We start from the raw sequence: 26369 nt of genomic DNA, 5'->3' as shown, positions 1-26369 counted from the left end.
CTTGTTGCAGCTCGCCATAGAAGAGCCTTTTGGGCAGTCGATGGTCTGGATGCGTGCCACGCGTCCAGCCCAGCGAAGCTGGGACTGCATCAGGATGGTGAAGATGCTGGGAAGGGTGGCTTTTGCGAGCACCTCTGTGTCTGGGGTCCTGTCTTGCCACTTGATGTTCAGTAGCTTCCTGAGGCATGTTGTGTGGAAGTGGTTCAGCTTCTTGGCATGTCGTTGGTACACTGTCCAAGTTTCGCAGGCGTACAGTAGTGTGGGGAGAACTACTGCTCTGTAGACCTTTAGCTTGGTCTCAAGACTAATGCCTCTTCAGGATGACTGATGACTTGCGCGATGAGTTTGTTTAAAGTGAAGAGGAGTTGCGCAACGTCGACCTCACTCTCTCGTCCAGGTCCACCAATTTCCAGTGGCAAGACTAAGTCGAGACGACTGGAGGATGAGCACGGATGCAGTGGATGACCAAGATATCCTTTCGGTGTCTCATCTTGCTCTCTGCACTCCACAGTGCGTTGCTGTAACCGCCTTCCTCTCCGTTGAACCGATAGGTTTCTTCCGCAGATTCTGCCGGATCCAGACTTCGCATGCATGGGTAGACACACCCCGGGGGCCAACTGCGTGTGGCATGCACACAGCACGGTGGAGCTAGATGGCCGTCGGTGGCTCTCCTGAGCCAACGCCCTTTTATGGATCTCCATAAGGGTGTCTAGCCACCCGCCTCACCAGTCCCGGAAGGGAGCGGTGGGAGTGCCGGTTTAGTCGCCGGCAACCCGACCCTGAACAGGTTGTACTGGATTACAGGTTACCAGTAGCGGATCTAATGACCTGACCTGACATCATGTTTGTAGTGTCGCTTTAATCTACGTGTTCACCAACATCATAAACATATATAAGGTATGAAATTAATGAAGAAACATCTGTTGAGTAATCACCATTAATCATATGAGATCTTTTCTTGATACCATAAATATTGAGAGAGAGAGAGAGCAACGTATTCAATCGTTAAAAAATGTCCCGAAGTTTGCATGCCATCCTCACATAGTGACCTCAATTTTGATTTCGGCCCTTCCACTTTCATGCTTGTGGTGCGTTCCTGCCCAAGTCTTCTGTTCCAGTAGATATGTAGGGATTGATGGAGAAACATGCAGTGGTGGAGGCCTCTACACTTGGGGGAATGCTCACCCAGTTTGGCTCAGCGACTTAGCAATTACTATCATCAGTAGAGGGTTTAGAATGTGCAAGGTGTCCTGCAGATGCCAGACCAGATCAGCCATTACTGAACACCGCCGAAGTGACTCAGCAGCAGTGCCGGATCTGCTCCGGGTCATGGACTTAATATATAAGTGTGTGTACCTTATGAGGATATGATATGGATACTTATACAGCGGTATCCTCGGCCGAAGGCCAAGCTCTAAGCGCTTTACAAATACGGAGTCATAGTTTGCGCAACAGGCTGCTTACCTGGGTAGAGCTGACTGACAGCTGCCATTGCCAGTGAACGCTCATCATTCGTTTCCAGTGTCATTCAATCAGGTTTCAGACACACACACATAGACACTCATACAGACAAGTAACATTTTACGTGTAAGACCGTTTTGCTTTTGTTTACACAGCCATATAGGCAGCCATACTCCGTTTTCGGGGGGACATTGACTAGCACTAGGACTATGGCAAGCAGAACCTGTGTGTGACTCAGTGTCTCTGCAGCGCTATGTCAAGCCGGTTAGTTGTTTATTCCACCGAAATGTCACACTGAAATAATGGAGAAGCAAAACACACACACACACACACACACACACACACACACACACACACACACACACGCAGCAAACAAAAATCTAGATACATGCATGGTGCATACAGTAGTTCCTGAAAGACGGTATCATGAGCCTGTCGATTTGCTGCTCCCCAACCCACTTCCACAGCTTTTGAAGACTTAGAGAGCCGTGTGTACAAAAGAGGGTTGAAGGAAATGTAGTACTCATTGTAACTGGCTGCAGCCATAGAAGTAATTGATGGTCTGGTGTCTCAACGAGACTGTTACGATTTGTAACTTAATTTTTCTACACCGATTTAATGCTCCAGTGTGGAAGGAAGAGGGTGGCAGAATGGTTAAGACGCTTATCTGCCAATGCAGAGTCCGTGAGGGTCTGGGTTTGATTCCTAGCCTTGTCCTTTCTCCAAAGTTCTACCAGAAAACCAAACAGATGAGACGACAAACCGAGGTCCCGTGTAAGCACGCACTTAGCGCACTGAAAAAACCCCCCCAAAAAACAACTAATGGCAACATGAATGTTGTCCTCTGGTGTAATGTTTATGGATTTGTATGAATACTGTGATGCCTCCCAGAGAAACTGAAACAGAACTCACTGATGAGGGTTTAAGACCCATCAGCTTCGCCTGTCGGCAATAACCTTCAAGCTCATAATGTGGTCGGGCTGCTGTCACGCACACACGTACAAACAGAAAACAGCTGTTTGGAGTCACAAGTAGCAGTCAGTATAGCCAGGCAAGGATCGAAGACAGATGAATTAACTTGAGACCATATACAGCTTTGTTTGTTTGTGTGGTTGTTTAGCACTTGCGACCATATACGGCTTTGTTTGTTTGTTTGTGTGGTTGTTTAGCACTGCGATGTCACAAACGACGTCAGTTTGACTTGTCGCATCAGAAGAGGGCGTGACTCCATCTGTTTGATTTTCGAGAGTGATTTCCCTTCCTCCAACTCGAGTTCCTGATAACATCGTGAGGTGAGCATGAACCTGAAACGAGTAGACTGATACTAACATTTAAAAAAATTTCATTTTGAATACAATTTTTAAAGGTGTATAAGTATATGCATGGGTGTTAGACTTATTTTCTGCAGCTAAGTTTTCATTGCTAACACATTACATAATCTGCAAGGCAGGCAGTTTGTACAAACGCACTTCTTCCTCGTTGCAACACACTGATGATATGATATTTTGTGCCGGAATAACTGAACATAATTGTCAGTGATACCATCATGATTGTTGAGTTGGCGCTGTTGCTGTTTACCACCCCCACACCCGTTTCCCACTCCGTTTTTCTTTTTCTTTTTTTCTTTTCTTTTCTTTTCTTTATTTATTTAATTATTAGTATAGTCGCTCTTTAGCATCCTAATTTCAGATCCGAAATTTATCATATCATATCATATCAAGGCGTGCAGGCCTGACGAGGCCTTTTGCCCGCTTGATGTGGTGAAGAAAAAGAGAGTCCCCACATATGTCTGATGCATTTTTCAACATTGAGTGCGCAATGCTTGAAAAATCAATATGTAAATGCGTTTTGTATTTAAAATTTTTCAAATGAATATCAAGATAATTTTTAAATGTATTCACTGTTCCTGCGGAAACAACATCTTGTGACAAATTGTTCCAAACATTTGTTACTCTGTTAGTAAAGAAATGTGCAAATCTGGAAGTTTTAACTGAAACTTTTAATAGTTTGTAGGAATGGCCTCTTGTGGTACTGTTCTCATTCAATGTAAACAAAGAATTTATAGTTCTGCTGTCATATAATCTATGTGTCATTTTATACATCTCTATTAAATCACCACACAAGTCTTCTATATTCTAAACTAGGTAACTTAAGTGCTTGCAACCTACTTTCATAGTCCATATCAGCAAAGCCAATGATTCTTTTAGTGAATCTTCGTTGAACATTTTCAGTACTATCTGTATGTTTCACTAAACCCGTATTCCAAACAACATTCCCATATTCTAAGACTGGCCTGACTAATGACTTAAATAATGGCACCATTATGTCTTTACTTTTACACTGTATATTTCCAACTAGCATTCCGGTCAATCTATTGGCTTTTTTAATGGTTTCATTAACATGAACATCAAAAGAGAGACCAGAGTCAACAATGACTCCAAGATCTCTCTCCGATGAAGTCTCCTGCAAGTCCATACCATTCATATAATACTTATAATGTGGGTTGATAGGATGCTTAAGTGGGATTCATTCAGTCCCACTTTGGAATCCTAAATTTAGTTCCAGGACCTTATTTATTTATTTATTGTTTTAGTCAACTCAGTAAGGAAGGAAGAAAGTGGATATTGCCGTGAGGGTGTCACAGTGGCTGCCAAATGCTAACAACTGCTCCCCCCCCCTCCTGTGAACCACCACCACAGAAAGTCACAGAGAGAGGGAGAGGATTTTTTCCCCCTTTTTATTTGGCATTCCTGATATGGCTCTGTGTGGTTGTCTGGACGATAACTGTAAAACAACAATGCAATGTCTAATGTCAAACCACTCAACTTGTAGAAGGAGTGGTGTAGAAAGGTGTATTTTGTAGCAGATCAACCTGGTTTCATTAACTTTCTGATCAGGAGTTTAGCAGAAGAGAATACCGTTCAGGGTTGAATTTTCAATTGTTCACACCATATTTTCATTTGTGTGTGTGTGTGTGTGTGTGTGTGAATATCTTTCTCTATCCTTCTCTGTCTCCCTTATCTCTCTCTCTTTCTCTCTCTTGTCACTTTCTCTTCCCTTCTCTCTCACTAGTCTCTTTGAAATATCATAGTAACTGTGGAGATACTATAGTATTACATATGGTTAACCTTGAACTTGCACACATGGGTTATTGCCCTTCCCAGCATGCCTTGCACTAAAGCCCATCGCACACGGGGCATCAAACAGCGAGTTTCACGCAACAAGCAGCAAGTTTCATGCAGCGCCCAGTTTGCGAGGTTTTCAGGCAACAAGAGTCTGATGCTGCGCATCAAGATCGCCGATGCCCGGTGTCATGATGCTTCGATAGAACTTTTCCTATTCCCCTGCTACAAAAGCGACAGACGCGCCTGGAGCAACCAATCACGAGACCCGCTCATTTCACGTGAGACAAAATGGCTGACATTGTTTGACTCAATTCATTCATTTGACGTTGCTTAATTAATCATGAAAACAAAGTGTAAAACATTAGACTGCTTGGATGAAAAGATTGTCATTACATCTGAACGCATGTCTGTTTTAGAGTGTTTTCTGCGAGTACCCCAAAAATATTGACTTACTACTTTGAACAGCAACTCACATGCTAACATTTGTAATTTGTGCTTGAGAATATTCAGAGAACAAAAGTATCTTTGACTGAAATTGTAAGGATAACTGGATTTCAGGTTTCGCGTGACAGTGTAGCGAGGCATCAAAAAATGATGCGCGGCCGACACTGACGCCCCGGACTTGCCGATGTAAAATAAATGTCGCATGTCTCCACACGACTTGGGCTCTTGTGTTGACGACACTGATTGAGTTATCGTTGCATGCTGGCAGCGGTGGGATACTGAAGAACAAGCAACAGATCAACAGTGAACTCTGGTAGGATCGTTTTTTGTATCTTTATAATAATTTCCATTGAAGATTTCTTTTGTAATTCAAGAGGTTAACACAGCAAAGAATGGCCCCGTTCAAGGCACCAGATAGTTTTGATTTTTCACACCCTCAGACGTGGCCTGAATGGAAACAGCACTTTCTTAGATTTTTGCCAGGCATCAAAACTTGATAAAGAAGATCAAGCTGTTCAAGTTAGCTCCCTCAGTTACACAATGGGCAGTGAAAGTGAAAGACTTTTAGCTTCGTTCAACCTCACTACAGCCCAAGCTGAGAATTGTTTTAGCCAGGTTTGATAGTCATTTTGTTCCAAACCGGAATATTATTCATGAAAGAGCCCAGTTCAGTGCTCATTCTCAAGGTGCTTGAGAAAGCATTGAAGCCTATCTACATTGTCTGTATGAACTTTCAGAACATACAAGCTTCCCAGACAGAGAAGATGCCATTAGAGACAGGTTAGTGCTTGGAGTTCTAGATGCAGAGGTGTCAGAGCTACAGCTGCAGCCAGACTTGAAACTTGAAGAAGCAGTACAGCAAGCCAGGCAGTTTGAACTTGTTCATCTTCAGCTGAATGAACAACGGCAGTCTCAGAAGATTGACGCAGTAGCACACAGAGGTGTAGCAAAAAGCAGACGCCAAGGTAACAACAGAGGATTTCCTGGAAATATAGGCACTTCAAGAGGCCATAGGAACAGCAGACCAGGTTCTTCCAGTGCAACTAGAGGAGGATTTCCATGTTGTTCAAGATGTGGACGTTCACACAGTAAAAATGAAATTGTCCAGCAAGAGGAAAACGTTGAATTTGTTCAACATTCAATCATTTTGCATCATGTTGTCACAGCAGTCATGGCAAACTGTCAACTCTGTTGAAGACGAAGAAGAAGAAAAGGAAGAATTCTTTTTGGGATCAGTTGGCAAAGACCAATCTCCCTGGCTCATTACATTACATGTTGATAACAGAAATGTAGTCTTCAAACTGTACACTGGAGCAGATGTGTCAATTATGTCAGTCCAAGAATTCAGGAAATTGAAACCGCAACCAGAATTAGTTCCAACTAAGGCTGTACTTCGCAGTCCAGGTGGTTCCATTGATTGTGAAGGTCTGTTTGAAACTTAAGTAAGGGTTTATGATCAACAGTACCCACTAAAAATCTACATAGTGAACTCAAAGACAGACAACTTGTTGAGTCAAGAAGCAGTGTCAAGAATGGGACTTGTGAAGACAATTGACACAGTTAAGGATCCATTTGGTGATTTAAATGAACCGCCAGTGGACTGTCCCCCTGTCAGAATTGTTCTCGAGGACAATGCTGAACCTTACAGTCTACACACAGCAAGAAGAATTCCAATACCATTGGTTGAGAAAGTCAAGAAAGAGTTGGAAAGTATGAAGGAAATAGGCATAATAGAAGAGATCACTGAGGCCACAGATTGGTGCAGTCCTATGGTTCCAATATTAACGAAGAAAACAAATTCAGTCAGGATCTGCACAGACTTTAAAAGGTTGAATATGGCAATCAAGAGAGAACGCTACATTATTCCTGCAATGGAGGACATACTCCACAAGCTTGAAGGATCAGTCATTTTCAGTTGACTATGTTATAGTGTCAGGTTATGGTTGGGTTGTGGCATGTCCAAGCCACAATACACTACCCCTTGTTTACCACCTCCTCCCCCCCCCTACTCTCCCGCCCCCTATCCCCACTCCGCCCCCACTTGAGACTGTTGGTCACAGGAAGTCCCTTCCCTCTCCGCCCCTCCCCCCACCCCATCTCTCCCAGCCCTCTCCTCCCCTGCTAAGCCCACATGCCTGCTCTGTTGTTAAGCCACTTGCAGGCACCTCACAGTCAAACATAGCCAGAACAATTAGCCTCTCAGACACCACTTCAACTCCCTCCTCCCACTCTCCTCATCCCTCCCCCAACCCTTTCCCTGCTGAAGTGTTTGTAGGGATTAGGACAGCGTGTGTGTGTTGCATCCTGGCTATTGGTCATCCTCTTCTGACCAACCAGAGGTATCCATTTGCAACATTTTATACACATAGTGTGTTTAAGAGTGGATTGTGCACCTATCCTCTGCCTGTTATCCTACGTCTTCTTCCTTCTTCTCCTACCCCTAACCGCCCACCCCTTTTTACAACTGGATGCAAGGTCTGTATTTGGGCAGATTCCATTAGATCCGTCAACAGCTAAACTCAGAAGAAATTACTGCGAAGCCCAACAACTGTTGTAGGATTCAATTATCCCTCAGTTCCTCATATTGGCCTGCAAGTAACAAAGTCCCATACCCACACAATTCCATCTCCCCAAACCCCAGTAACCAGCTACAGAGCAGATGAACCTTCGACAAGAAACAGTCCTGTGGCAACCAGGTCCCATGAAGACAGCCCCCCAGACGTTCCCACATCTGGAAGTGCTACCAATAGCCCTCCTCACAGTGACAGTGGCTTTGTGACGTCTACACCCAGACAACCTCCATAGATGACCAGCCAATCTTCAGTACCAGCCAGTCATTCATCATCTGGTGAACAAAGGCTCCAGATTACACGCAGTGGTCGAGTCATCAAGAAGCCTGCACGTTTTCAAGACTGAAGACTTATTGCATGCAGATCCTGCTTCAGAAGGAGGCTGAAATAGCATTCATGACAAGTGTTATCGCTATTATTTCAAAAAAATTATTGCATGATTTTGTTTATTTGAAACAAGACATGAAGATCAGCACAAGATGTGAACACAAGCAGCAGGTTGACAAGAACAGTCAAGCAGCAAGTTTTGTTATTGAAATATTTCTTATCAACCGTCATTTCATTCATTTTGCCCATCGCTCCTGGTGGAGCATAGGCCATCGACGACCCCTCGCCATCGCACTCTGTTCTGGGCTTTTCTGGCCATTCCAGTCCAGTTGGTCCATTGCTGCTTCAGCTCTGCCTCGGTATCTCGCCTCCAGCTGTTTCGAGGCCGGCCTCTCTTCCTCTTTCCCTGCGGGTTCTAGGTCAGGGCTTGGCGTGTGATGCTGGACGCTTATCAACCGTGTTGGACTCTAAAACACTTCAGAAACATGCATGTATGTGATTGAGAAAATCTTTTGACTTTTATGCATGCTGTTAATTGATTTTGCCAAATCTTGAAGGAAGGGAGATGTGGAGATACTATAGTATTACATCCGGTTAACCTTGACCTTGCACACATGGGTTATTACCCTTCCCACCATGCTTTGCACTAATGGACTTGCCGATGTAAAATAAATGTCGCCTGTCTCCACACGACTCGGGCTCTTGTGTTGATGACACCGATTGAGTGATCGTTACAGTAACCTATGAAAATATCTTTTAAATCCTAACAGAAAAGTGTCATTCATGACAACTTATGCCTCTGAATGCAAAGTACTAATATGTATACACATGTCAGCTTTTACTTGAATAAATAGATTAGGATGGGTAGATAGATTGCTCGCGCCTAAGATGCACTAAAAAAGATGTTTTAAACATAAGGAATAAAAAAGAAACCCCCCAAAAAAACCCCAAAGCAAAACAAAACAAAAAAGAAAAAACAAAACAAAATAAAACAACAACAACAACAAAAACGATAGCAAGAACTTTGAAGATAGGAAACAATTTTTTTTTTTTTTTTTCAGGTCAAATATTATTGGGGACCACGAAGCATCGCAGACTGTTTCCCAGGGCAGTTCAAGATGGCCGCCCCGTATGATGTTCCCAAGGCCACTGACCAGCAGTGCCTGTCAAAGGTCGAAGTGCGCATTGAGTGCCGCAACCTGCTGAACAAAGATGTCACGTCCAAGTCGGACCCTTGCGCCGTCATGTACATGGCGAAGCCTGGTGGTTCTGAGCACGAGGTGAGTTGTGTGTTTTCTGCACATGGGTAGGCGTTTTGAGCAGTTTCAGTTTCAGTTTCAGTAGCTCAAGGAGGCGTCACTGCGTTCGGACAAATCCATATACGCTACACCACATCTGCCAAGCAGATGCCTGACCAGCAGCGTAACCCAACGCGCTTAGGCCTTGAGAAAAAAAAAAAATATATATATATAGAGAGAGAGATAAGATTACATAAATAATTAAATAAATAAATAATAATAATTATATAAAAAAGGTAGTAGTAATGAAAATAATAATAAAATAATAATAATAAATAAATAATTAAATAAATAAGACAACAATGATGATAAATAAGCAAATAAATGTAAGACATGAAGACAAACATTCACACATACACCTGCACATGCATAACAGATACGCACCAAACACGCAGTTTCACAGATATGAAAGCACAGTCAAATACGTTTTGAGCATATAGTGTAGCGTGGTTAGTCGTCAATGGCGTGGCTGCAGGTGAACTTGCTGTTGCGAGCGCATGGGTTGTAAGTTTACTTTAAAAAGTGTGCTGTAGAAATGCCATTCATTCTTATTGGTAGGAGTAGTAGTAATAGTAATGTGTGCATAAATATCGAACTAGATCAGAATTACTGTCTGTTACCTGTGAACAGTTTGCCGCTAAGGCATAAATGCTTTGGTTGTTAAATGTGTTTTTGTTGTTTTTGTTTTTGTTTTTTTTAATATGTATACACTATATACATATATTTTTGATGCCCCTAAATTTAGAACATTTTGCTTCCTATATTTTGCATCCGAATGACTAGCACCCAGACCACTACACAAGGTCTAGTGGAGGGAGGAAGAAAATCCAGATCCATGTATAGGACTCGAACCTGTGGACAGTAACACATTTTATAGTGATTTGTGTCATTATTAAGTGTGACTTCATAGGATAGATCTTCATCTTACACATACCAAAGATTCCACTACAACAAGCTTGAATTTTTTTTAATTTTTTTTATATCATTATATAAATCTTATTGTTTTTTTGGGGGGGAGATTTTTTAAAATTTTAAACAAGGCTGTTTTGGTTATTTCCCTGGTATCCTGCTTGAACTTAACTGTTACTTTTTTTTCACCATTAATTCTTTCCATACGAACGGCGAAAGAGACGACGTTAACAGCGTTTCACCCCAATTACCATCATCAAAATATTGCAAGCGGAAGGCTCTTATACTGAAGACGTGAATGTTGACAAAGAATACCACAATTCTGACGACAGAAGCTACAGATTGGGTCATTGAGACACCCACTGGACATCCAAGGGGTCTGTGTAGAGGAGAAGAGAGGACTGGCCGTACTGAGTGAGTTAAAGATATGTTTGATACTTCCTCCTTTCTTCTATGAATACAATTTAAGATTTTTGCAGTTTGTTCTTCCTTTTAAGTCATCCGTTTTTCTTCTCTGGTTGTTCCGTTTTAACATGGTGGTAATATTTTTGGTGTTTTTTTTTCTTTTTCAAACATAAATCTGGGAAGGTACTAAAGTTATGTTTTCTGAGGATATGTATTTAGAGGTAGAGAATAGGAAGAAAAGATGTTCTCACTTAATGGAGTGTGGACCTAGTGGTAACTTGTCAGCATAGGAAGCAAGAGAATCTGAGTGCTCTGGCTCAAATCCCACAGTCACCAGTATTTTCTCCCCCTCCACTAGACCTTAACCAGTAGAGTGCCCATAAGACGTCAGCTGACATCTGACAAAAAGTATTGCCATAGTGCCTATAAGATGTCCACTGTTGTCCTGCATGTGTTCCGATTTTTTCTTCCTTGGAGTTTGGTTCAATTCACATAAACAGACTCTGAACAGTTAGTTTAATATGTCTGGATTATAAAAATACCATCTAAATGAACATACATGAGGTAGAAGACCCCTTTCTACTCAATAATTATTTGCAAACTGACCATGTGATACGAGCATGGAAAAGGGGGTTGCATCATGTGCAAAAGAAGGCACTGAAAACTGTGTCCAGACAAGCAGTTAGTCACAGTCAGCAGATTTACACAATTCTGAAAGCTCTGCTTGTGATTATGGACAGCTTTCATGATGAAGAAGGATCTCTTGTCTGATGATTGGTTTGAAAATGAAGGTGACTGACAACGACAGTGATGAAACTGACAGCCCATTTGATGGTAGTTCAAACAATCAGACAGCGTTTTTGAACAAGTGGCTATGACTGACAGAATACATGCAGAAGTGTTGGAAGACGGGGAGGAGAGGGTGAGGAGTGATGTAAGACAATAGGTTGAATGGCAGCCAGAGGTCATCAAGGGGGTGTGACTTTTGGGAAGAGTGTACTCACATTTCAATGCAGACTGTAGGAAATGACAGCTGCCAATGCTCCACGATTTTCACGAAACACAGGGTTGAACCTGCACTGGACGTGAAACACGTGCTTTTTGTTTTGAATGCTTTTTTTTGTGCTGAATCAGCTGGATGACTTGATTGAAGAGGTAGCAAGCTGGATGCACAGCAGACACTTTAATTGACCCATGTGCAACTTGAAAGGATGAATGTCATCAAAGAACTTCACCCTCTCACATGCAAACACTGTTTGCTGTCAAAAAGCTTGCCAGTTCAGTTTCTGAGACCGTGATTGACCTTTTACGTTGACTTTACCCACCTTTGTCATTGTTGGGACAATGATTTACTTACATGTCTGCATGAGCTGTGATTTGTTTTTTTTTATAAACTTATAGCCTGTTTTGATTTCTCCTACAGGTATAATCTGACAATAGGCATGCTGTTTCTAGCTGTATTTTGTCATTATGTAGAGGTAGAAAATAGAAATATACTTTTTTGTCACACAAAAATTGTTATCTTGACTTTACATGCCAGAACAGTTATCTACAATCAACCTAATTGGGAAAAGAGCCCAGAATCAGAATCTACACTCATTTTCCTTCACAAAAACCTTAACTTTCTTTCTGTATCGCTCATAGCTTTTGTGCCAGAATTTTTTGTGATTTTTTACCCCTGAATCCTCAGAATTCCCTGGCAAGGGGAGAGCACTTTTTTTTCTACAAAATTCTCTGGCACTGAACTGGTTAAGTGGTGGTCTGGATGCTAGTCATTCAGATGAGACAATGAGCTGATGTCCCATGTGCAGTATGCGCTTAACACATGTTAAAGAACCCACAGCAACTAAAGGGTTGTCCCTGGGAAAATTCTTTAGAAAAATCCACTTCGACAGGAAAACAAAAAAAATTGCAGGTAGAAAAAATACAAAAATATGGGTAGCGCACCCCTCCACTTCCGTGCTTGGGGTGAGTCCTGTCAATGTCGTCAGTGTCGGCAGATTCATGGGGGGCTGTTGTTTGAGGGACGTGGTGGCGGTCTCCACTCTGGGAGGGACGCTCACTCAGTCTGGCTCCGCGACTAAGCCATTATTGTCGTTAGTAGGGGGCTTAGTAGGTGGTGTCCTAAGTACGTTAAAACAGAACAGGCACCACTGAACACCACCGAAGTGACTCAGCAGCAGTGCAGGGTCTCCTCTGGTGTGTGGCCTCCTGGCGACCTAACATCGATGGTTCCCTGTGGACTGCCGACGCTGCAACTGCAACGGATGAACCCGGGTGTGGCTGTGTATGAGGGAATCTAAATGAGCGGCGTGGGAGTAATGCCACTGAAACGGTGCAGATGATGGGGCAGCAAAAAACGAGAAAAAAAAAAGGGTAGCGCTCTATGTATGGCAACATGCTCTCCCTGGTGAGAACAGCCCGAATTTCACACAGAGAAATCTGCTGTGACAAAAGGGTAATAGAATAGAATACAATACAGTACAGTACAGTACTGTGCAGTGCAGTGCAATGCTGTGCAGTGCAATGCAATGCAATGCAGTGCAATACAATACAACACAATAACTATGTATTATCAGTATTGCTTTTTTTTTTTTTCTTTCTTTAGGTTGGTCGCACAGAGAATGTCAAGAACTGCCTGGATCCAAAATTCGCCAAGGCCTTTACAGTCAGCTACTTCTTTGAGGAGGTGCAGAAAGTGAAGTTTGCCGTGTACGACTTGGACAACACAACCCCTACCCTTGACGATGACGATTTCCTGGGGCAGATTGAGTGCACCCTGGGAGAGGTAGGGGGGGAATGGGTGTGTGTGTGAGTGTGGGTGTGGGGTGTATGTGTGGAGTGTGCCTCTGTGTGTGTGTGTGTGTGTGTTTGATGTGTGTGTGTGTGTGTGTGTCTGTTTTGTGTGTGTTAGGTGTGTGTGTGTGTGTGTTAGGTGTGTGTGTGTTGTTTGTGTATGTGTGTGTGTGTGTGTTTGTGTATTGTTTGTGTGTGCGCGCGTGCGCATGTGTGTGTGTGTTCAAGTGTGTGTTGCAATCTTGATCATGGATTCAAGTCCTTTTGTTATTTATGTGTGTTTGTTGTGTTTCTATGTAAAAAAAAGATTGCACACACACACACACACACACACACACACACACACACACACCCACGCACGCACACACCCACGCACGCACACACGCACGCACGCACGCACACACTCACATACACATGCGCACACACACACACACACACACAAAACCCACAAAAGAACAAAAACAACAGTAACCTTTTGAATAAAAGAAAAGTCTTTTAAAGTTATGAATATGTGTTAAAAGTTTTTTGTTTTTCTCTTTGGCATGCATTACCAACAGAAATAAACTGCATATGCGTTTTTCAGTGCGACCTGTAGGGATGCATGCATGCATGCACACATGACTCTCTCAGCCAAACTGAAAAACAAACTGCTACAAAAAACAAAATATGCAGCACACGCATATGCATGTATACATGTACACACACACACACACACACACACACACACACACACACACACACACACACACACACACCCTAGCAAGCAAATAACAAGAACACACACAACTTAACTCGATAATCTTGTACTTTTTAGGAAAAAAAAAAATCTGTATTAGGAACGTGACATTTTAAGAACGGTTTTTACTGCAAGTTGTATCAGGTATTTTGGAGACGTACAAGCTCTACTTTGCTGTCTCTGCTGATGATTGTTGAACAGATTGTCTCGAACAGCCCTTACACCAAAGCTCTTCTGCTGAGGAATGGGCGCAAAGCAGGCAACGGCAGTATAATAGTGAGTTCATGTCATTGTAGTTTAGCTGTGCATTTTGATTCTTGAATGAATTGGCTATGCGTCTGTCTTGTTGTTCTGATTTTCTCTCTCTCTCTCCACCTGCAAAATGCTTATAAGCTTAACATATCCTGTCATCGTAATTTAGGGTCTAAGCTCAACACAGTCTCGATAGATGCACACTATTGATATTGATCTGATGCATGTTCCCCAGCCTGTTGATTGATTAATTGATTGAAGGCATTACACCTAAACAGATAGCGGTGTAAATTAGCACATCATTAAGTCATTATGGGTGTGCACATGATAACACAGTGCTCAGTATTATGAACAGGTGTTGGAATATGAGTTATACTATTGCTCTTGAGTCAGACATTTACGCAGTTGACTGTTTTTTTGAAGCAGATTTGTGCCATCTGTGCTGTTTTGCTCTGGTGATTAGGTCATGATATTGTAAACACTGGGATGGGCACCTGCTGTCCATTCTGCAGTGTTATTTGCCAATATGGCCTTTATATGTTTTTCTGTGGCTTTGAAGTATTTTTTTAACCTTTTTTTATGATTCCAAAAAAAATCTGGGGATGATGAATTAAGTGGAAGGGGTGACATCCTCAGCATAGCCTTATCTGTATGCCTTGCGAGCTTAACTCATTTAACTCTGCACTTTAGCACTGCTGAGGAGTCGAAATTTGTTTCATTAAAACACTTTCCACATTCCCACAGTACATAGAATGCAAGCAAAGGGAAACTATTTCTACAGTATTTCCCACTGAATCTGCACATGTGAATTAGGATTAAAAAAAAAAATGGTTGGTTTTAGAATATTTTTTGCATCAGTATAAAAGGGAAGCCTGCCTGCCAAGATGGTAGACTCCTTGGGCTTGAATGGGTGAATCATTATGATGACATGTTTTGTTTTGCAAGGTTTTTAAATAATTTATATCAGATTTGACAGAGTCTTGTGTTTAATGCAGTTGAACTTTTTTTTATATATTTAGTTGGGCAGTCCTGATATGGCCGTGTGCAGTCAGCTGGACAATCAGCAGCAATCCCAAATCTGAAAGAATTATATTGGGGGGGAGAGGTGGAGACTGGTGTGAAGGGTAGGGGTGGGGAGGTGGATATGATGTATGTACCTAACACACTAGATTAATGTTCCCCAACTGCCTTTAAAATGGTTTGGGGCTTAATTTTCTTTGTCATTCTTCAAATTATGGATTATGTTGTATTGCTGACATTATTGTCCATGTGTATCCACACACACATGCACACACAAGCACACACGCACACACACACACACACACACACATATGCACACATGCATGCATGCCCACATATACACACACATACTCACAAACACATGTGTCATTTAAATGTGTGCTCTATGTTTGTATTGTGAGCTACATGGCCACATGGTCATTTCTCTTGAGAGATAATAAGTGGAGTGATGGTCTAGAGGTAACACGTCTGCCTAGGGAGTCAGGGAATCTGAGGGCGCTGGTTCGAATCACGGTTCAGCTGCCGATATTTTCTCCCCCTCCACTAGACCTTGAGTGGTGGTCTGGATGCTAGTCATTCGGATGAGACGATAAACCAAAGTCCCGTGTGCAGCATGCACTTAGCGCACATAAAAGAACCCACGGCAACAAAAGGGTTGTTCCTGGCAAAATTCTGTAGAAAAATCCACATCGATAGGAAAAACAAATAAAACTGCATGCAGGAAAAAAAAAAAAAAGGGTGGTGCTGTATGGTAGCGACACGCCCTCCCTGGGGAGAGCAGCCCGAATTTGACACAGAGAAATCTGTTGTGATAAAAAGAAATACAAATACAAATAATTAAGTTGACACGACATGACGACGGGTGCAGCAGCTGAGTGGTTAAAGCGTTGGACTTGAAATCTGAGTGTCCCGGATTCTAATCCAGGATACAGCGCCTGGTGGATAAAGGGTGGAGATTCTTCCCATCTCCCAGGTTCTTCAGATGTGCAAACATGTTAGCGCCTGAACCCCCTTCATGTATAGGCACATGCAGAAGATCAAATATGCACAATAAAGATCCCATAATCCTTGTCAGCATTTGGTGGGTTGTGGAAACAAGAACATACCGGGCATGCTTATAACCTTCCCATGAAAATGGAGAATGATTACATACATGTCGGGATAAGAACGGTCATACACATACAAACCCACTCATGCATATGAGTGAATGTGGGAGCTGCAGCCCACAAACAAAGAACAAGTCATGGTAATTTCTCAAGAGATAACAAAGTTGACCAGACTTGACAGAGGGACTGTGGATTGGACGAAAGTTTAAGTTCATGCATGTTCTGATGTATGCACAGTGAAAGTTGAATTCACATGTACTTCATTTAAATTCACATGTACTTTCATATATGCACAGTGAAAGTGAAGTTCATGTGTGTTCTGATACATGCACAGTGAAATTAAGTTCATGTGTGTTCTGATACATGCACAGTGAAATTAAGTTCATGTGTTGTTCTGATACATGCACAGTGAAATTAAGTTCATGCGTTGTTCTGATACGTGCACAGTGAAATTAAGTTCATGCGTTGTTCTGATACATGCACAGTGAAATTAAGTTCATGCGTTGTTCTGATACGTGTACAGTGAAATTAAGTTCATGTGTTGTTCTGATACATACACAAATTCCTACATCGTGGCTCTCAGGGTGGCAGGAGGAACCATGAAAATAAATTGCTTCTCTGCAGATTCGAGCTGAAGAAGTGAAAGTAGGAGGAGAGGTGGCACACATTTCCTTCAAAGGCAAAAAACTGGAAAACAAGGTGAGAGTGTTTTTTATTTTTGTTTTTGTTGTTGTTGTGTGTGTGTGTGTGTCTCTCTCCCTCTCTGTGTCTGTGTGTGTGTGTGTATGTGTGAGTGTGTGTGTGTGTGTGTGTGTGTGTGTGTGTGTGTGTGTGTGTGTATTCAAATCTTCGTTATAATCTTTGTGAATGGAGTCTAACCCAAAATTGTAAAACATCTAAATATTTGTTGTGTGTGTATTTATTTTTATGTTGTTTTTTTTCCTTTTTGTATATTTATCTATGTAGTTTTTCATTTATGATTCATGTATTTAGTTACTGAATGATTTTAAGGCGCATATAGGAAGGATAAAGTTAAGTCTTTATAGCTGGTCCATTTTTCCAACCTTGTTATGAAGACCCCTGAAATATGGGTTAAGTTCGCGGATCGATAAAAATGACATTAAAGGCAGCACTGACCTGAGTGTGGGGCACCAAACCTCTAGAAGTCGCCAGAGGAGGTGTAGGAGGTGGTGGAGGTCTGGAGTCGACCAGAGGAAGTGGAGGAGGCAGCGGGTTGGCGTTGTTGAGAGGGCCAGGAGTAGAGGGCCCAGAGTGTCAGGGAATCGATTGCGATCGCGCCTTAATTTTAGCGCGATCGCCCAATCGAGCTATATAATTATGTGACCTGGTTGGAGACATAATTTAACAAAAAACAAAAACACCAGAGAATCGACAGACAGACAGAAAATACGGAAAAAAAACTTAGCCGTATGAAGAGCACAGGAACAGGAGTCATAATGGCTGCCGGAAAAAAGAGGGCGCTAGCCAGCGGGACAGAGAGGAGGTTACCTACTTCCGGGAGGCTATTGGCTGTAGTTACTTTCGTTTTCTTTGCATAGTGGATAGTAGTTTGCACAGGACAGGAATGTCAGACCCCTGCCGGAGTCTGCACTAGTTGGGTCACGGTAAGTATGTTACTTAAACGTAATTTTAGATTGAAAATTTCCTTTAACTCTGAATATAAAAAGAAGAAAAAAGTGACAGATGACAGGAGTGAGAACTAGTGTGCTATCAGACTGCAGCACAGGGCTCTGTTTTTCACTTTCCTTGTGTCAGATGTAACTTTGTTTTTCACTTTCCTCGTGTCAGATGTAACTCTGTTTTTCACTTTCCTTGTGTCAGATGTAACTCTGTTTTTCACTTTCCTTGTGTCAGATGTAACTTTGTTTTTCACTTTCCTTGTGTCAGATGTAACTCTGTTTTTCACTTTCCTTGTGTCAGATGTAACTTTGTTTTTCACTTTCCTTGTGTCAGATGTAACTCTGTTTTTCACTTTCCTTGTGTCAGATGTAACTTTGTTTTTCACTTTCCTTGTGTCAGATGTAACTCTGTTTTTCACTTTCCTTGTGTCAGATGTAACTTTGTTTTTCACTTTCCTTGTGTCAGATGTAACTCTGTTTTTCACTTTCCTTGTGTCAGATGTAACTTTGTTTTTCACTTTCCTTGTGTCAGATGTAACTTTGTTTTTCACTTTCCTTGTGTCAGATGTAACTCTGTTTTTCACTTTCCTTGTGTCAGATGTAACTCTGTTTTTCACTTTCCTTGTGTCAGATGTAACTTTGTTTTTCACTTTCCTTGTGTCAGATGTAACTTTGTTTTTCACTTTCCTTGTGTCAGATGTAACTCTGTTTTTCACTTTCCTTGTGTCAGATGTAACTTTGTCTATAGTTTCCCTTCGGAAAATTGTACAGTCAGCATTACTTTGAGAAATGATAACACACCCTCGCATCGACCAGGTGCCATGGAGATTTAGAGAGAAAGAGAGAGACGCCCGCAGTATTGGTCAGAGAATATGAGAAGCATTCTCAGGGATTAGATTTACATGTGTGTAAAGTTTATTTATTTATTAAGACTTCTTTAGTAGATCACACCTGACTGTGTGGTCCCACTCATCAACGTTTGAGTGATAGATATGCATCAGGTAGATTGCATTTATGTTGTGTTGTGTTGTTTTCCCTCCACAATCATGTTGTTCTATGACATAAAAACTATACATAGATACTCAAATACACGCAAGCACACGCAAGCACACACACACACACACACACACACACACACACAAACACTACAGCCCACAGACTCACAAACACTGTCACCCAATATTACAGCACTAAAGCTTACTGTGAACAATATTTTGGCTTGAAGCTTTAATCTGGAGGGTTTCATAGTAAATTAAAACCTCAAAACAAAAGTTACCAGCTGAAATATTTGGGGTTTTTTTCTACACCCACTTCCAACATGACCAAGCTCACTACCTGTTGATGTACTATGTTACTCGTCATCAGGTTAACCAGAATCAGTTCAGTTGACAAACAACGACATTACTTTCATTTTCCATCACTTTCTCATACTTGCTGTTGTTGACATTTTGTGAAATATCAAACAAAATTCTTGTCACCTCTTCTGAACTGTACATCTTAGAGACTTGCTGGCATGCTCAACAACTTTTTGCTGTACAAAACACACAAAAAAATGCATCGAAATCGAGATATTGCTAGAACACGCATCAAGGCAGTCATGATTTAGCTGGACTGTTGACAATGCAGCTACCCCAAAAGCACAGATATATCACGCTTGGAAGTCAAAGGTTTAAAGTTTATTTTGCTTGTCTTTGTAGCAGTTTATATGAGGATGAACCTTTGGAATGAAATTGTCAGCATTGTCGTATCTACTTCCAAATCAGGTTTCCTTATTTTCACATAACCCTTATATGTTTTAAGACTCTTTTGACGATTTTGTTTTGTTATTATTTTCATAGTTTTCATGTACATTAAAATACTGAAACAGGTTTCATGGAAGCAGTGGGAATGCATTTTGTAGTAAAGTATTACCATTGTAAAGTTGAAAGCCACACTGGTCATTAAGTTGAAATGGTGAGTTGTTTGATTTTGGTTGATGGTGGTTTTGACTGTAGCAAATCTGGGTGCAATGCGCTGAGCTTTCACTGTGTTTTTTGTTGGTGTGTGTGTGTGTGTGTGTGTGTGTGTGTGTGTGTGTGTGTGTGGAATGTGTGTGTGTGTGTGTGGAAGTGTGTGTGTGTGTGTATTCAAATCTTAGTTATAATCTTTGTGAATGGAGTCTAACCCAAAATTGTAAAACATCTAAATATTTGTTGTGTGTGTATTTATTTTTATGTTGTTTTTTTTCCTTTTTGTATATTTATCTATGTAGTTTTTCATTTATGATTCATGTATTTAGTTACTGAATGATTTTAAGGCGCATATAGGAAGGATAAAGTTAAGTCTTTATAGCTGGTCCATTTTTCCAACCTTGTTATGAAGACCCCTGAAATATGGGTTAAGTTCGCGGATCGATAAAAATGACATTAAAGGCAGCACTGACCTGAGTGTGGAATGTGTGTGTGTGTGTGTGGAATGTGTGCGTGTGTGTGTGTGGAATGTGTGTGTGCGTGTGTGTGTGGAATGTGTGCGTGTGTGTGTGTGTTTGTGGAATGTAGCTGACATGTCATATTCCATTTTCATGTGGGTGGCAGGATTTCATGGGCAAGTCAGATCCATACCTGGAAATTCTGCGACCAACACTTGATGGCTCATGGCAAATCATTCACAGAACTGAGGTAAATGATTGATAGGGTGTGTGTTTGTGTGTGCGTATGTGTGTGTGTGTGTTCGCAAGTGCATACTTTGTGTGTATGTGCACTTGGTGTTTGAGTGCGTGTGTGTGTGTGTGTGTGTGTGTGTGTGTGGATGTGCGCGCGTGTGTGTGTGCATGTGTGTGTGTTTTGAGGAGTGAAAGATTTGAGAGAAATAGAGAGACAGAGACAGACTGTTTATCTGCCATTTTAGATGAGGAGGGGAAAAAAAGGGGGGTATGAATAGAACTCTGTGTGTGTGTGTGTGTGTGGACACGTGAGAGTGTGTGCATGTGTTTCCAACTTTTCTTTCAGCCATGAGTTACCTTGCTTAGTTACTTACCCAAAATGGAAATGAAATGCACATGTTGATTAACTGGTAAGATGCCATGGCATCGATGGTGTGCTCATGTTCTGATTGGTCAGTCTTAACTCCTGTGCTTGCTGACGAGAAAGATGGAAAAGACGGCTTTAAAATTAGTTGAGAAGTTGGCACAGGCTCCACAAGTGGAGTGTTGCCTAGTTGTAATGCGTCCACCTTAAAAGCGAGAGAATCTGAGCACACTGACTCAAATCCCACAGTCGCCAGTATTTTCTTCCCCTCCGTTAGACCTTGAGTGGTGGTCTGGACGCTAGTCATTTGGATGAGATGATAAGTTGGGGTCCTGTGTGCAGTATGCACTTAGCGTATGTAAAGGAACCCATGGCAACAAAGGCGTTGTGCCTGGTGAAATTCTGTAGAAAAATCCATTTCAGTAGGAAAACAGATGAAATTACAGGCAGAAAAAAATACAAAAAATTAATGGGTGGTGCTCACAGTATAGCGACACACTCTCTTTGGCGAGAGCAGCTCAAATTTCACTCAGAGAAATCTGTTGTGATGAAAGAGTAACACAACACAGCACAGCACAGCACAGCACAGCACAGCACAACACAACACAACACAACATAACACAACATAACTTTCCTTGTGGGTTTTGACTGTTTGTGTACTCGGGTTAAGATGTAGCTGAGTACTGGTTGACTTTTTTTAACGTCTTTTTTTTTTTTTCCAGTTTTTTGTATTCACATTGTTCTTGTGTGTATAAAAACCAAAAAACCCATTAAATATGGAAAAAGTATGTATGCATCATGAATATGTTTGTGTGCTGAACATGAACATGAAAGTGAGAAACACAAAATATATTGATAACTGACATAATTATGTAGAAATGAGGGGAAAAATCTCACCCCAACCCCATCCAACCCCACATGAAAAAGGAAGGGAAAAAAGGAGCATCAACAATATAAATATCTGACAATATGCCAAAAGATAAGTATTCATAAGTATCTCCACACATATATATATATATATATATATATATATATATATATATTATTTTGTTCTTGTTTATTTGAATGGGAAAAAATACCACGCAAACAAATGAATCACTAATGTCGGATAAATCAGTGTGTTTCAGATGTATTAAGATCCTGCAGTTGAAAGATTTTTTTGTTCTTGATACACAGGTGGTGAAAAACAACCTGAACCCCTGCTGGAGAACAGTGATGCTGTCAGCGTTCACACTGTGTGGGGGGAACAACAAACAGAACATCAGGGTAAGTAAGGCAGCAATGACAGCAACAGCTACAGCGGAATGGTGGCCCGGTGGTAACACGTCTGCCAAGGAAGCGAGAGAATCCGATTGTGCGGGATTGAATCCTGCACTCACCAGAATTTTCTCCTTGGAATCGAGAGAATCTGAGTGCATTGGCTCGAGTCACACAGTCGCCAGTGTTTTCTTCCCCTTCTGTTAGACCTTGAGTCGTTTATGGTCTGGCTGTTAGCCGTTTGGATGAGACGATAAATTTGAAGTCGTGTGTGCAGCATGCACTTAGTGCACGTAAAAGGTCCCATGGCAGCAAGAGAGTTAGTTATCCGTGTCAAAATTTTATAGTAAAATCTATTCTTGATGTATGTGTGTAAGTGCTTGTGACTGAAACCTGATGAAATCAGTAAATGATGTAGAAAACAAATGATGAGCACCTAAAGGCAGCTGTCAGTCAGCTCTTCAGTCAGAGACCAAGCCCTTAACATTGTACAAACACGGCTCCCTTATATATTTGAGTGAATATAGACGTTGCAGCCCACGAATGCAGAAGAAAGGAAAGGTATTTTGGCAGGGGCAGAATGGTGATTTTTTGGGTCAGTCATGCATTCAACGAGGAGAGGAGGAGCTCAGTTAAAAAAAAAAAAGATGATGATGAGGAGTGGAGTGGAGAGGAACCATTGTAATGCAATGTCTTCTTTTTCTTTTTTACTGGTTTGACTGGGATTCTGATGATGCTCCCATATGTAACGGTCAAGTTAATCATGATGTTTATGTGTGTGGAAAATTAAACTTAGCGCCTGGTCGTTTCGATTAACTGAGGTCCCGTGTGCAGCATGCTCTTGGCGCACTGAAAAAGAACCCATGGCAACAAGAGTGTTGTCCTCTGGCATAATTCTTTAGAAGAAATCCTCTTGGATAGTTACATAAATGTACATACATGCAGTCAGGGCCTGAAGAAGCGTGTTTGGTTACACTGCTGGTCGAGCACCTGCCCAGCAGAGGAGGTGGTGTGTACATGGATTTTTCCCAATGCATTGACGCCTCCTTGAGAAATTGAAACTGAAGCTGAATGCATATGTACCATAAAGTTCGGTCTATTGAGCGCACTGGTATATAAGCCACACCCATTAAATTTTGGAAAAAATTGAACTTTATCCATACATAAGCTTATAAGCCGCACTTATTTCTGGTACCGGAACACATACTGATACTACAGAAAAGCTGTCAATACTGTAGGTTATGAAGTAAACACAAGCGGGAACAACACAAAGAAAAGCAAGCGAAAATACTGCTAGTGCCACAAAAACAAAAAAATAAACAAACACAACGAAAATAAGATCCATAATTTAGGGATAGTCACATTTATTCAACGTCATCCTGCTCACTGAATCGACTGAAATCTTCGTCTTCAGTGTCCAAGTTGAAGAGAACCAGCACAGATTCCTCCGCCATCTTGTCACTGACTTCAGCAGACTTCACAGACTTCAGTTTTCACTTCATGAACATGAACGTAAAGTGGAGGTTACTGCTGGTTCGTCGCTTGCACTGTCGTCTGCTAGGTCGATCGCCTTCAATTTGAAGGCTGCATCATAGGCATAACGTCGTGTTTTCAGCATGATGAGGGTGTACGCTTGAGCAGAGTAGAACTGAATGCTGATCTGAAGGCTTTAATGTGTGCGGATTTGATTTATAAACGTGAACAGTTAGCACACTATTCTGAAGCTCATCCAAAAATTCATGGACAGAAATCATGATTTTGGTGAGTTGAAGGGCAGCTAAAAATAGACGAGAACGTGACACTCCCGGGATCGTTAAAATCCTCAAATAAGCCACATCATTGTATAAGCCGCAGAGGTTGAAGCTGGAGTAAAAAGTCGCGGCTTATAGACCGAACTTTACGGTATGTTTATGTATGTTTGAATTTTTGTTGTAAATGCAACGAGCTCTCCCTGTCTAGGAGCTGTGAGCATCTTCTTCTTCTTTGTTTGTGGGCTTAACTCCCATGTTCACTCGTACGTACACGAGTGGGCTTTTACATGTATGACCGTTTTTACCCTGCCATGTACGCAGCCATACTCCGTTTTCGAGGATGTGCATGCTGGGTATATTCTTGTTTCCATAACCCACCATAACCTACGCTGACATGGATTACAGGATCTTTAACGTGCGTATTTGATCTTCTGCAGTGTGAGCATGAACGTGCATTACCATTGACTTGTGCAACGTTTGAGGCCCCTCCAGTGGGCGTCTTTGTTGTTCTGCCATGGGGAATTATATACTTGATTAATATTGTTATTATTCTTGTTCTTACAGCTGGATGTGTATGACTGGGACAGCGACGGCTCCCACGACCTGATTGGGGGCTGTACCACCACCATGGAGGATTTGCTGAAGTCCAATGCTCAGGAGGTATGCAACGTTTTTGTTTTTTTTCCCTTTTACTGTACATGTTGAGTGATCAGGGCTCAATGCCCTGTTTCCGCATGGTGTTGACCCCTTGGGAAAGGCATTTGACTCCGTTTTCCTCTGTCCACCCAAGTGTGAATGGGTACAATGGTTGGGAAAGGTAAAAATGGTGGAAGAAGAGGTTGCGCCCCACCTTCCTATGCCAAGCCAAGGACACAGTGGATATGAATTCACTCACTGCCTTCCTATGCCAAGCCCTGGACACAGTGGATATGAATTCACTGCCTTCCTATGCCAAGCCCTGGACACAGTGGGTATGAATTCACTGCCTTCCTATGCCAAGCCATAGACACAGTGGATATGAATTCACTGCCTTCCTATGCCAAGCCCTGGACACAGTGGATATGAATTCACTGCCTTCCTGTGCTAAGCCCTGGACACAGTGGACATGAATTCACTGCCTTCCTATGCCAAGCCCTGGGCACAGTGGATATGAATCCACTCACTGCCTTCCTATGCCAAGCCCTGGACACAGTGGATATCAATTCACTGCCTTCCTGTGCAAAGCCCTGGACACAGTGGATATGAATTCACTGCCTTCCTATGCCAAGCCCTGGGCACAGTGGATATGAATCCACTCACTGCCTTCCTATGCCAAGCCCTGGACACAGTGGATATGAATTCACTCACTGCCTTCCTGTGCCAAGCCCTGGACACAGTGGATATGAATTCACTGCCTTCCTGTGCCAAGCCCTGGACACAGTGGATATGAATTCACTCACTGCCTTCCTATGCCAAGTCATGGACACAGTGGATATGAATTCACTGCCTTCCTATGCCAAGCCCTGGACACAGTGGATATAAATTCACTCACTGCCTTCCTGTGCAAAGCCCTGGACACAGTGGATATGAATTCACTCACTGCCTTCCTGTGCCAAGCCCTGGACACAGTGGATATGAATTCACTCACTGCCTTCCAATGCCAAGTCATGGACACAGTGGATATGAATTCACTGCCTTCCTATGCCAAGCCCTGGACACAGTGGATATAAATTCACTCACTGCCTTCCTGTGCAAAGCCCTGGACACAGTGGATATCAATTCACTGCCTTCCTGTGCCAAGCCCTGGACACAGTGGATATGAATTCACTCACTGCCTTCCTATGCCAAGTCATGGACACAGTGGATATGAATTCACTGCCTTCCTATGCCAAGCCCTGGACACAGTGGATATGAATTCACTCACTGCCTTCCTGTGCCAAGCCATGGACACAGTGGATATGAATTCACTGCCTTCCTATGCCAAGCCCTGGACACAGTGGATATGAATTCACTCACTGCCTTCCTGTGCAAAGCCCTGGACACAGTGGATATCAGTTCACTGCCTTCCTATGCCAAGCCCTGGACACAGTGGATATGAATTCACTGCCTCTATGGCCATAAAAGGGCTATTGGACCTTTAACCTCAACCTCAAACATTGTGTGTGTGTGTGTGAACTTGTATATACATGTTTTACTTCTGCATATACAGTTTTTGGGTGGTATTTTGAATGTTCTTGTTTTTATCTTTTATATTTTCTATAATCCGTTTACTTTGTATATGAAAGTAA

General features: G+C 42.1%; 1 protein-coding gene across 1 annotated transcript in view; it reads left to right on the top strand.

Moving 5' to 3' along the window:
- Positions 1-2657: 2657 nt before the first annotated feature.
- LOC143300175 (copine-3-like) overlaps positions 2658-26369 on the top strand; it is a 39604-nt gene continuing 15892 nt past the window's right edge. Inside the window, exons 1-8 of the mRNA XM_076613732.1 lie at positions 2658-2753; positions 8989-9207; positions 13148-13327; positions 14273-14347; positions 17074-17148; positions 20663-20746; positions 22271-22360; positions 24667-24762. Of these exons, the coding sequence (XP_076469847.1) occupies positions 9046-9207; positions 13148-13327; positions 14273-14347; positions 17074-17148; positions 20663-20746; positions 22271-22360; positions 24667-24762 (762 nt within the window). The 5' untranslated portion in view covers positions 2658-2753; positions 8989-9045. The remainder of the gene's footprint in view (positions 2754-8988; positions 9208-13147; positions 13328-14272; positions 14348-17073; positions 17149-20662; positions 20747-22270; positions 22361-24666; positions 24763-26369) is intronic.

Source organism: Babylonia areolata, chromosome 26, assembly GCF_041734735.1.
Source record: "Babylonia areolata isolate BAREFJ2019XMU chromosome 26, ASM4173473v1, whole genome shotgun sequence".
Lineage (NCBI taxonomy): Eukaryota > Metazoa > Mollusca > Gastropoda > Neogastropoda > Buccinidae > Babylonia > Babylonia areolata.
This window is presented reverse-complemented; position numbering and strand designations above follow the sequence as displayed.